Genomic DNA, 12926 nt, shown 5'->3' with positions numbered 1-12926 from the left:
AGTAGAGCGGATTCGCATGGGATCATCCTCAGTGGTTAGGAAAAGATATCCAACGTCTAAAATACAAGTGGGCACCACAGGAGGAGTGATTATGGTACTACATAGTCATAGTTTAATCCGTAAATCATTTTCTCCGCAAAATCTAACGAAAACTATCACGCTATCTCAGGTGCTAGGACCCACTAAACGAGTCACATAATACATACAATCCAACGGTCGACAGAAAACAAATTACTAAACAAACCGGTACTGACGTACTGTATCATCAAACAGCAGAAACTCGTAATAAAACCAAGTGCCACCTCACCGGAATCTTAGTTTTTTCTCGTGCACTGTCTTCCACGCAGCCTAGTCAATCAATCAAACTATGGTGGGTCCAAACGTGGGTCCCACAATCACGAAGAGATGACAATCATCGCTCTTTTTCTCTCATGTCTACTATAACTCCATGGAGGAGGAAGAACTTCACACAGAATATGGATCAAAACATTATCAAATTCTATTCTTAACCAGTAAAGAGAAAAAAAAAACAATCTCAATTTCAATCTCTGAACCCTAAAGGAGAAATGGAGAATTACTATACTCAACCAACATATCCATCAGATTCAAGAGATTCATCACCAAGATCATCAACGAGAGAAATCGATTGTGAGAATTCATGGCCAGATCAAGAACAAAACAATTACAAAGTCAAATTCATGTGTAGTTATGGCGGTAAAATCTTACCAAGGCCACATGATAATCAATTGACGTATATTGGTGGAGAAACAAAGATATTATCAGTGGATAGAAATATTAAATTCTCTGGTATCATTTCTAAACTTAATTCATTATCTGATTACAATGATGTTTATTTTAAATATCAATTACCTGGTGAGGATTTAGATGCTTTGATTTCTGTTACAAATGATGAAGATCTTGAGCATATGATGATTGAATTTGATCGTCTTATTATTAATCATCGTAGTAATAGTGGAAGTAATGGTGGATCTAATAAACCTGCTAGGCTAAGATTATTTTTGTTCTCATTGAATAATAATAATAATCCTTTGTCGCCGACCTCATCGAATGTCTCTACGGATAATCAGAAGACAACAAATCAACAATGGTTTGTTGATGCGTTGAATTCTGTTAACAATCCATTGATAAATCAATCCCTTGATAGTTCTGTTTCGTCTCCACCGGCTGCTGCAAAGGTTCCTTCAGATTTTCTTTTCGGTTTCGATAAAGCGCAGTTACAGAATAACAGCAACATTCCTGCTAAACTACAGCAACAACAAACGCAGCAACAGGAAATAAGACAAGAGTTACACAGAGATGTATCTGACCAATCTCTGAAGAAATCGTCAGCTGGATCTGATTCCTCGGCCAAAGAAGAGATTCGGCAAATGGTAGGAGAAACAATAGTTTCTAGGGCAGAAATGCAAAGACAAATTAATGAAATACAGAGATTACAAATTGCTAATCATGAACAAGCTATGTTTCAGAGACAGACTGATGAAATGTTAGCTAGAGCTTTTCATGGAGAACATTACATACAAAAAATTCCTGATCAACAACCAAAACTGGTACCGGTCATGGCACCAGCTGCAGCGGCGGCAACCACTGTAACCCCGATGGCATCGTCTCAGGTACCGACTCTACCGACAAATGTTCCTACAGGTTATTGGCAACAACAGGAGCGGCAAGTGCCAGTAAGTGGTGGATATCATGTGGGTCCTTCTGGAATTGTTGATCAACCACCGCCACTACAGCAGCATCCACAGCAGCAACAACATCAGGCATATTTACTTCATGCACCGGCTGGCTGTGCACCGAACAATATGTACCAGCAAACTCGACCTGTTAGTGGTCAAGTTAACCAAGGACCACAACATGGTTACTATGGAACGCCGCAACAGAGAGTGATGCAGGATGTTTACAGGGAACCTGTGTACGGGATGGGACCACCCACATCGCAACCAACGAGAATGGCTGGTGGTGGTGGATACGGAGATGGTGTCAGTATGGTCCGAACACCAGCATTACCTGTGAGCGGAGTTCCAGTGGGTACAGAAAGTGGATATACAACACAAATGGGATATGATAATACTGGTAGACAAGTTTATTACACCACAGCTACTGGTGGTGGTGGTGTTGTGGTACCCACACCATTTCAGACTAATGCAAGACAAACTACTGGTGTAGTAAATCAAGATGGTGTTGCTAAGGTTGTTCTCAAAACTCCGCAACCTCAGTAAACCTTTTTATTTCTTTTTTAACGTTCTCTAGTTTTAAGATTATAATTAGTTGTCCTCAAAAGAGAATTTAATTAACTAGGTAAATATGTTTCCAGCATGCATATTTTGAATTAGTGTAATATAATATATGTGCACAGATCATTAGATCTATCTAATCATTTTGTAAATTCTGGTTGAATAGTATGAAAATAAATAAATAGATTACTTATTCAATCTAGAAAGAAAGAAAAACAAAACTATATCAGTTTCTCCAGATATTATGCCTGCAACTAGGGAGATGAGCAATTTCCCTTTTGATTCCTTTAGTGAAGACTTCCTCTCAGCTTTTAGCCACCAGTGGGTATTTTGCATCCACGGGCCATATAGTTCCATTGATGGATTATATTAATATATTTGTTTCGCACATGATCTGTGGAATGTGATTCTTAAGAATGTAATTCCCCTCAACCACAAAGGTTTTCCAGGAATAGTTTTCTACTACAAAAAGGGGTGAGGAGAAATCACACCTTCCTCCCTCTCTCATGGGATTAGGGTTCTCCCACCTTGGGAGCCCTGAAAATGAGGGAATTCATTGTCTGGTCTTAATTCACTTGCCAGATGCATGAATGGAATTGTGTTTTCAAAAAATCTTTTACAGCTAACTTTGAAACATGCTTCTAAATCTGTTGTTGCAGCAAGACTACCCAAGACTCAATTTGGGTCAATAAACCCTACCAGATTTTGTTATCAAGCCTAGTAAGGAGTCTAAAAATTCCTAGTTTAATTGGGCCCCCAAAAAACAATTAGGGCCTCACCCATTTTATTTACACCCAGGGGTGTATTAAAATTTTGTGAAAATACTATTTTACTCTCTACTAAAAATAAATCTTAAAAACCTATTAACCCTTAATCCTAAGCCCTAATTCATTTCTAGTTCTAAACAAAAAAATCACTACCTCCCCTCTCACCCTCTCGACTCTTCTCTTCTTCTCCATTAACGACTCCAAGGAAAAAAAAAATCACCCGAAAAATTTCAATTACAGTAAAAGGGTCGCCAATTCGACAAGCCTAAACCCTAACGATTTTTCATATGCATGTAGAGAACATAAAAAATCGTTAGGGTATATGATGATCAAGATAACGACCATATTTCTGGTTTTCATGTTTTTACCCTAAATTAGAGTCGTTAACATAATATAGAAACCTATGACGATCCTATATGAACGACCCTTTTTTAAACGTCAACCCAAGTGAAAAATAAACAGCCTCTCTGTCCCAAAAATTTTCAGAGTCGTCTTGGTATAAACACACAAAATAACGACTCTTTTGTGTCCCATGCTAAGAGTCGTCAGGGTATATCATATTACCCTGACGATTTTTAATAACCTGGAAAAGTTGCAGGTTTGAGTCGTCATTTTTGGTGTCAATACATTGACGACTTTCTAGAGTCGTTGGGGTATACATCCCTCGACATTGACAACTCTTTCTCTGTGTTGTGACATACATCCAATCCATGGGAGAATTTAAGACAATCTTACCATCAACACAATCATCTTTGTTGCTTGAACCTTCCCCAACATCATTTCCCCTGGTTGAATTACTCACTTCTAAAAACCCTAAATTTTCCTCTAAAACCTCCTCTTCTTCTTCTCAACTCAAACAAAAAAAAAATATTGATTCTAAAATCTGAGTTTAATTTAACATGATCTAACCACACTAATTAACTTAACTTAATTAAATTTTAGTACTAATCATTCAGGGACAGTTTAGCCATTTAAAAATATTTTGGTTAAGAGGTGACTAAACTTGAATTTTAATGACCTTTTTTGTCCTCTAGTGGGAGGCCCCTAATTATTTTTTGGGACCCCAATTAAACTTGGTAAAAAATTAATGAAAAAGGACCCTAAATGCAGGGCTCAATTGATATTGCCCTACATGCTTCCATTTTTTATGTTGTCTTTTCTCTTTTTACTTTTTATTATTGAATTCATTCATTATTTTTCTTCTTATTCCTTCTATTCTCAGAAAAATGATTTATCCTGTGTGTGCATTATTAGTCACCCGCAAGTAGTTAGTTATGTGACCCACCAACATATAATGTCTGCTGGGTTGATTGGATTGTAAGATTTAGGATAGAGATGAGACTCTGGATTGGTTTAGTTAGAATCTACACATCTACTGTAGTGTTCTTCCGTGGAAACTCTTGATCGTTTTGCCTCAGTCTATAGAGAGATGAGTCGGGATGAGGGACCTATCAATGATCACTACCCATAATGTTTTCTCTCCATGCCTCTCAAGTCTGGATTTAGTGAGACTGCTGGCAACAGCTCAAAATGGTACTGCCCTCCTTATAAAGATAAAATGTTACAAGAGATTCTTAAAAAGTAAAACCAAAGCGAAATTAGCTTCTCTTCGGATTGTCCAGTTTTATTTCTGTCCAAGTTAGACAAAGTGTCTAACTCAAAATAAATGCTAACTTGGTGGGCGTAATATCTGATCCCATCTCCTAAATATACTGTACTTAAAGTTATTGCCCTATATGGTAGCAAATCCAGAAACTAAAAACTTTGCACTAGTAGAAAGGTGAAAGGAGGCTAGCTGCTGAACTACATCCTGGTGAAGATTGGCGTAATAGATGCGTAAGAAGCAATTATAAATCAGCACACTCATCCACTCAAAGAAACAAAAGACAGAAAACTGAAAACACCGACTTCATTTTCCTCAAATTCATAAATAACGGGACCCAGGGTGCACCAAAGATAATGGAAAATAACCAAGATTTTGGCTTCTATCCTTCGTTGCAATTTGAATAGCTGGCAGCAATCGGTGATTGTGTTTCTTGCTAGTCAAAATCACAATTTGGAGAATGAGTGGGATAAAAGTTTAAGTGACACTACCAACGAAGCAATGACCTTAACACTTCATAGAAGATTAGTCAAATCTACGAAAATTATCATGATAAAACAAGCTATCCTTAATTTTCAGTCTTTAATAACCGATAGTTTAGTTGTTTCATCTTTCACAAGTGCAACACAAATTGACAACTTTGTCAATTTTCAAAAGGTCCCAATTTCAACGACCCCATAATAGACATATCTACAAGGACAATACTTTGATGTTAACTGCTAACTAATAACTTTATATAAGAGAACATCAAGATCAGAAGAAAAAAAGAAACTATAGATTATTGGTTATTCAGTTTACTGATTGACAGACGACAGAAGAGCACGTGTAACAATAAGACTCGTGTTCAACTTCAAAGTGCCAACAAAACAATACTTGCACAACAGGAAGTTGCTAGACCCAGATGCTAGACACTGATGGAGCAATCAGATACCGTCAAGTGATTTGCATATATCAATATATTTATTTATCAACAAGGAACCCTCTCGTTTTCAAAAAACACCTGGGAGGATTCTACCACAAAATACAAAACAATGACTTTACTTGAAGGTAAGGCAACTTGCCTGTGTTCAGAGTTGATACTTCTCCACCAGCTTCGCCATGAGACCCACAAAACCTTGATCGGCGTCATCATCTGTAAATTGACAATGAGGGGTTTAAGATGTATCTTTTATAGTTTTATACAACAATAGCATGGAGCGCACTCCAGCGTCATGCCTGATGTGTGATATGTTAACAGCAGAGTTTTTTTGTCACACCTCTAGTTTATAACTGTTTAGGACAGCTGGTGCATCTTCACTCCTCTTCGATCACTGGAAACAACGGAATATCACGCGAATGCAGTTAAGAAATGGGTCAAAAGCAACCAAATAAAGCATAGATGAGGACAGATACATGTAGAAAATAACCCAAGTCGACCAACTCAAATCTTTGAACTGAGCTAGCAACAGTAGATGGTAGGCTATTGGTTTGTCAGATCACAATTAAGTAAACAGCTGATTGCAGAGTACGATTATAAACAGTATCACAGTCAATAATAACAGAAAACAACATAATATTTTATTAACATGCAAATCTCCAGGTTATTATAAGTTATAACTCAAGAAGATCTGGTTTGCATGATAATAAGCCAACTCACACAGACAATCAGCGTGAATGACAGGGTTCATCAGTAAATCTGAATTGCTTTCTTTGTTGTATTTTTAGTGTATGGTTCAATCTCAAAGTATGTACTAGCCACTCGGTCATTGAAGCAAATCATATCTTCCTAGGGTTTTTCTCAGTTTAGCATATATATGTACTCAATGAAGTCCACATTGAACATGCCATTTCTGTTACATTCAACTACGCTATCAATCATATTGCTCTCTTTTAATGATGATTCTAACATGAAAATTTGCTTCAAAAGGACTTGCATCTACAAAAAGTAGATCAAGGTTGTCTTCAGGTAATATCTGGTAAATTAAGCTTTTGAACAATTTAGTGGTATTTTTTCTGAAGCTATGAAGCGATAACTTATCTTGGTTAGAAACTAGTTTTATAATGATTCCTCGTCATCTACGAAAGCATAACTACTGGCACATAGAAGAAAATTAGTATTTAAGTACGCAAGTGCATCAGCGATAAGCATAGTTATTATACACGAAAAAAACAACAACACGAAAACAGTAACCTATCTTATTCTTCTTCTCTTTAACCAGTAAACATAGTGACTTTTTTTTTGGTCAATAGGCATAACTAAAAGACATAGACATCTACCGAAATCATCAGCTCTCTGAAAATCAAACTTTTCTTAAATGTGTGATTTACTGACGGGACTACACTAATAGAATGTTGATTCTAGACGAATAAAGCAATTATTCAAGGGGTTAGCGAGTCATCATCCCTAACGCATGTATGTAAAATTGTTGGATAATTGGTGGATATTAGCATGTGTAGCCTTCAGAATTTACTGTACAGCTACAGAAAGTACACCTGCACAAATTAAGTTAATTGATTCTCAGTTCCCGAACTAATAGCCTATACGAAGTCATTAAGTATCTTATGGTACTGAAGATTAATCATGAGTTCCATTCAGATTGTCTAAAATATTTAGATGCAAGTTGGCAAGGATAGCAAAGGCGAAAAGAGATCAATGGCAATATATATGACTATACATGAGCAAAAGATAACACCAAAATTGTAAGAAGCTGTTTTACCGAAGTGAGGAAATATGGTTTATCTAACACATACTTCAGCCGTTCCGCAGAAAGTGTTAAATTGCAATTGTCATTTGATGGTAGGCCTGTGAAAGTGACAGAGACCTATGTTAGCATAAACCAACATGAAGTTCTTCATGAATTAGTATCCATAAGACATAAGTGATAACAAACCTTTTACATCAGTAATAAATGATGAAAATTTCTATATTCACCAGACGTCGTCAGTATGAATCAATTTCCAAAGCTGCAGAACCCTCTGAAGCCGAGGCTGTAAGGATCCAGCTTACAGCGCAACCAACAACGGCCCCAACAGTAAATCCTTCTGAAGTTTATTAATATTCTTCATCAATCTCTTTAATAAAGTTGCAGATAAGTATATACCACGTCCTGGAATTAGGTGTAACCCCGTTTTTCACCCCTCTGCATAGAAGTAAGTATGCATCGTCAAGCATTCTTGCTTTGCAGCACCAACTGATAATAGTGTTATAAGTAATAATGTCGGGCCTCATCCCAGTGTGGTTTAACTTATCTAGTAACTTCATTGCCTCGTGAATACGCCCTGACTTGCAGAAACCATTTATTATGCTATTATAAGAAACTATGTCTGGTTCAAAACCTTGCTCAATGTTATCTGTCAAAAGCTTGCGTGCCTCTTCTACTCTACCTGTTCTACAAAGGCCATTAACCAACATATTGAAGGAAACATTATTAGGAGCGACACCCTTTTCAAGCATTCCATTGTAGATTCCCCAGGCCTTGTCAACAGATTCTTCTGCCACGTATTTTTTAATTAAGGCATTATACGTGATTACATCGAGGGTCCGAGGGAACACCCTCTTGTAACCATGTCATGCAAAATATCTTCAGCTAACTGCAGCTTCCCCGTCCTAAGTAAGGCATGGATCAATGTATTGTAAGTCACACTGTTGGCTATCACACCTTTTAATAACATATCATGATAGAAGCCTAATGCCTCCTCCAGACGATCAGCCTTGCACGATCCATATATAAGAGAATTGAATGTAAATACATCAGCCTTACATCCTTCACTTGACATTTTCTCGAATATATCCATAGCTTCATGAACTTTTCCATTTTAAGTAAGTGCAGATATAAGGCAATTGTGAATAACAGTGTTCAGACGAATTCCCTTGGCTGCAATCTCCTCCAGAAGGGTACCAGCTTCTGTCAGTCGACCTTCCTTACAAAACCCATCGATCAATATGGTATACGTGAATATATTCGTCTGGCAACCCCTGAATGCCATTTCATGCAGTAGCTCATGTGCTGAACCCAAAGATCCAGACCTGCATAGGCCACGGATTAGGATGTTATACGTGAACAGATTCGGGGTGTGCCCAGCAGGTAACATGTTATACATAACAGCTTTAGCTACATCAAACCGTCCTAAGCTCACATACCCATTAAGCAAGGTATTATACATGACTATGTTACGTTTAGGTTTAGGTAATTCCCTCAAGATATTTCTTGCATCATCAACCTTCCCTTCTCTACATAATCCATGCATCAAAACCCCAAAAGTAATTGAATCTGGGACTAATCCTCGGCGAAGCATCTTGTTGACTAAATCTGTTGCTTTCTCTGTCCGGCCGAACCTGCAGAGACCTTGCATGATATCATTGAAGGTTTCAACATCAGGAGTGCAGTACATTACAATCATCTCTTGCAATAAATTATAGGCATCATCTATCCTATTATCTTTGGAGAGGGCATGAATGAGAGTCTGATAAATTATTGAGTCAGGCACACAACCATGTAAGATCATTTTCCTATGAAGTGAACACGCGGAATCCACTTCATTCACAGAGCAAAGGGCTTTCATTACCACGGAAAATGTGAAAACAGTCGGCGAAACTCGTCTCTTCAACATTTTAAGAAACACTGTATGAGCAGTTTTAGGGCAGTTTCCAGTTACTAGTATATCCAATACCACATTATAAGATTTGAAAGTGGGTTTACAGCCAAAACAATCACCCATTTCCTCAAGAACCTGTGTTGCTTTCCCTGGTAAACTGGCTTTCCCGTACCACTTCATAATCAAAATAAATAAGTCTTCTTTAAAAGCAATCTTTTCCTCCTTCATCTTCCATAATAACTTATCTATAGCACTGAACTCATGAGCAGGTCCAAGCTTACCAATCAACAGATATATACATCAAAAGAATGAGAATAGCCCATCTGCCTACCTGCCCATTCAAATATCTCCAGAGATACGGGCACGCTGAGGGGGAGTTTAAGTATTTTACAAAGCTGATGTGGAGTTATCCCGTAAAGCGTATCTCTGAGTTCTTCGATATCAAAAGGTTTGAGTAGTTTCTCGCATTCATTCTCATCATCTACACTATTACAGGTCCCAGATTGTTTATCAGCTTTGGCAGAGAACATCTGCAACCATGGAATCACTAGTCAGTATTGGTAATCCAACTAAATTTTAGAATTATCACCAACGATTTGATTGTAACTACGTTTCAAGTAAGTAGAACTTGTGGGACATAATCATGAAAACTGACAGTACCAAATAATGGCATGGCATTTCTCCGGTTACTTATGTTCAAAGGTGGTATAATATATTCAAGATGCTGCAACAGAACAGAGAAAATGAATTAAATCTAGAAGCATGCACTGACCTGAATCTGGATAGTGGAACAATTCGTGTTATTTGTAATCAACCTTTTGAATATATAATCCAACAGAAGCAACTTATCTTTTCTTGCGCATTTATGACCTAACAACGTAAAGGCCATAAACATATGAGGTAAAAACCAATAACAGCAGATAGACGAAGGGGTGAACACCGAAGTTGCTTAGGAAGAACACCTTCCAAGTTATCTTCAACTCCAAATGTACAAGGTTCAATTTTTTTTACCAGCCTACTACAAATGATCGACCACGATATGTAAAGAACAGAACACTACACTCCAAATACTGAAGCGAATCACTAAGTCAGAACTCTTCACGTCTTTTGGGCATAAAAACAAACACCTAATACCCAAGTTAGAATGACATTTATACGAACCCCAACACGGCAAGTAAATGGTTGTTTGTGAGTACCGGAACTTCGTATATCTGCAAATGGATTGGTTTGAGACGATGAAAGTGTGAGAAAAAAAGAGAGGGAATGCGAAGAGAATTATCCGATTGTTCGATCAAGATAAATGTACTACATCTTGGCGGCTGCCTGCCTGAGGCCGGAGGGGAACGCAGTTGTTAGGGACTTGGGAGCCTTGCGCTTTTGAGTTGCAATGACCAATGAGGATGACCCTTCCTTGCAAACCAAAAACAAGTGGGGGCGAGATTTTGGATCCCCTGTTTTATCCAATCTCCAAGTGAGATAAAAATCATGTTGTTGGAAGAACCATGTTTCAGGGCATTTCCAAAAATTCCAGGCATATCAAATAAGGATAAAAATAGGTCATTAGATAGTAATTTTTAAAACCCTTTATCCAAAAGTTTTAATTAATGATAAAATTGCCCTTATTTAATTTATTTTTTTAATTTATTTAATAATGTTATGTGATATGTTATCATATGTGGATGACACACCACACCGGCTAGGCTTGAGCCAGCTGTCATTATAGGTCAGCCGTATGAATGAAATGTAGACACACATTTATACACGTGTCTTTTTATTATGGTGTAGCCCCATGCATTTGAGCCTATAAAAAGGCCGATGTTGTATCGATGTAAAGTACCGAACTAGTAATAGCAATTATATCTCCCTTTCTCTACTAAGTTATCACATGTCATTATGACCTTTCAGCTTCTCGTATAATACAGAGGACAGAATCCCACTTACTTAATTAAGTTAGTGCTTTACATCATATATATATATAGCCAAGTATTTATATATAACCTTCGATATTAGCTTTGCATATAAAGCACTTAGTAATTTAGGTTGGTTATCCTAACTTAGCATCAATACACTATTAGGGTCATAAAAGCAGAATTTATAAAACATTATCAGCAGGAAATAGCTCGGTGTGTACGTGGTGTTCCAACCTTTAATCAAACTAAAAGAGTGGTCGTCCATTTCGATCATCTTCAGGCTCAGTTGCTACAGGTTTGATTTTTCTGTTACATTTCTTTTAAAATGTCGTCGAATTTAGTTAGTCTGGATTTTATGCCATTTGAGGATTCCGGTGAAAACTATCTCTCATGGGCGCTCGATGCAGAGCTGCATCTAGAAGCGAATAAACTTGGTCATACGATCATTGGGGGAGATTGTACGTCAGACGAACACGTTAGAGTTGTAGCTTACTTGCGCCATCACCTCTCCCCAACCCTGAAACGTGAGGTAGCACACTGTAGAGAACCTCAAAGGTTATGGAGTACCATAAAAGGGAAATATGACCATTTTAAGGTGGTCACCCTGCCAAAAATTCGTGACCAATGGATTCATCTGAGGTTTCGGGATTTTAAATCCGTATCGGCTTACAATTCTGAATTGCATAAAATCGATGCTCAATTTGAGATGTGCGGTGAGCCGTTATCAGAAGAATCTAAGCTAGAGAAGACGCTGAGTACTTTTCATGCTTCCAATATTGTACTCCAGCAGTTATATCGGGAACGCTGTTTTACACGGTATTCTGATCTTATATGTTGTCTTCTCGTGGCTGAGCAGAATAACGAATTGTTAATTAAAAATCACGAGTCTCGTCCTTGTGGTTCTGCTCCGGTGCCTGAAGTAAATAGGGCATCGTATTCTGGACATGGACATGATCGTGGTAAGCAGGGTTATCGTGGAAAGAAGCGTAAACGAGGAGGCTATAGGCATATAAATGCCAACAACCATCCGTATAACAAAAATGCGTAAGAGAAGCAAGATAAAGGGAAGGGATCGACTTCCAATTCTCAAAATAAATCTGAGAATCCCCCAAGGAAAATGACGAGGGTTGCTATCGCTGTGGTTCTAAAGACCATTGGTATAGATCCTGCCGCGCTGATCTCTGTGAGCCTCACAAGAAAAAGGAAGCAAACGTTGAGATGAATTCGGCAGAACGCAATATTTCCACTGAATCTCCAAAGTTAGAGGTCTCTGACTACCTACTTGCTTTTGAGGGCAATGAATACCAAACTGCTTTTGACCAGTTTGCTGATGGTTTGTTTAGTGTAAATTAAAGTTGTAATATCCTGTTTTAATGTGTTGCATGTATTTTGTACTTACTTATTTTGGTATTTTTGGCTTGTACTAATTTTTGGGCTTGTATGTGTGCAATATGTATGAGTGTATGTAATATACATGTGTTGCTAAAATTATTTTGTGCAACTATCTTATACCTTCTTTATGTATATGGAAGGATATGGACCCTGAAAGCAACCCCGATGGTGAATTTTGTCTTGTTGATAGTGGAACGACAAATTCAATATTCCGAAGTACTAAGTACTTTGTAACCTTGAAAAGGTTCAAGGCTAATATCACTACAATCAGTGGTTCATCAAACCTTGTAGAAGGTGCTAGTAAAGCTTGTGTCTCATTACCGTGTGGTACCATATTCACTATCAATGATGCGTTATATTCCTCCGAATCCCATAGGAATCTGTTGAGTTTTAAAGATATACGCAGTAATGGATACCATATTAA

General features: G+C 37.7%; 2 protein-coding genes and 1 pseudogene across 2 annotated transcripts; 2 read left to right on the top strand and 1 right to left on the bottom strand.

Moving 5' to 3' along the window:
* The first annotated feature begins 409 nt into the window (after window positions 1–409).
* Window positions 410–2453, top strand: LOC113333047. Its single transcript, XM_026579542.1, has 2 exons — window positions 410–1391; window positions 1488–2453. The coding sequence occupies exons 1-2, from the start codon at window positions 567–569 to the stop codon at window positions 2238–2240; spliced, it is 1578 nt and encodes a 525-aa protein (XP_026435327.1). The 5' UTR covers window positions 410–566; the 3' UTR covers window positions 2241–2453.
* A 2965-nt stretch (window positions 2454–5418) lies between these two features.
* Window positions 5419–10725, bottom strand: LOC113332723 (annotated as a pseudogene).
* Window positions 10726–11435: 710 nt separating this feature from the next.
* On the top strand, window positions 11436–12463 carry LOC113332896. Its single transcript, XM_026579397.1, has 2 exons — window positions 11436–12154; window positions 12274–12463. Exons 1-2 carry the CDS (start codon window positions 11436–11438, stop codon window positions 12461–12463), a joined length of 909 nt encoding a protein of 302 aa, XP_026435182.1.
* The last annotated feature ends 463 nt before the right edge of the window (window positions 12464–12926 follow it).

Source organism: Papaver somniferum, unplaced genomic scaffold (genome assembly GCF_003573695.1).
Source record: "Papaver somniferum cultivar HN1 unplaced genomic scaffold, ASM357369v1 unplaced-scaffold_132, whole genome shotgun sequence".
Classification (NCBI taxonomy): domain Eukaryota; kingdom Viridiplantae; phylum Streptophyta; class Magnoliopsida; order Ranunculales; family Papaveraceae; genus Papaver; species Papaver somniferum.
Note: the sequence above shows the minus strand (reverse complement) of the source record. Positions and strands in the feature narration are given on the sequence as shown.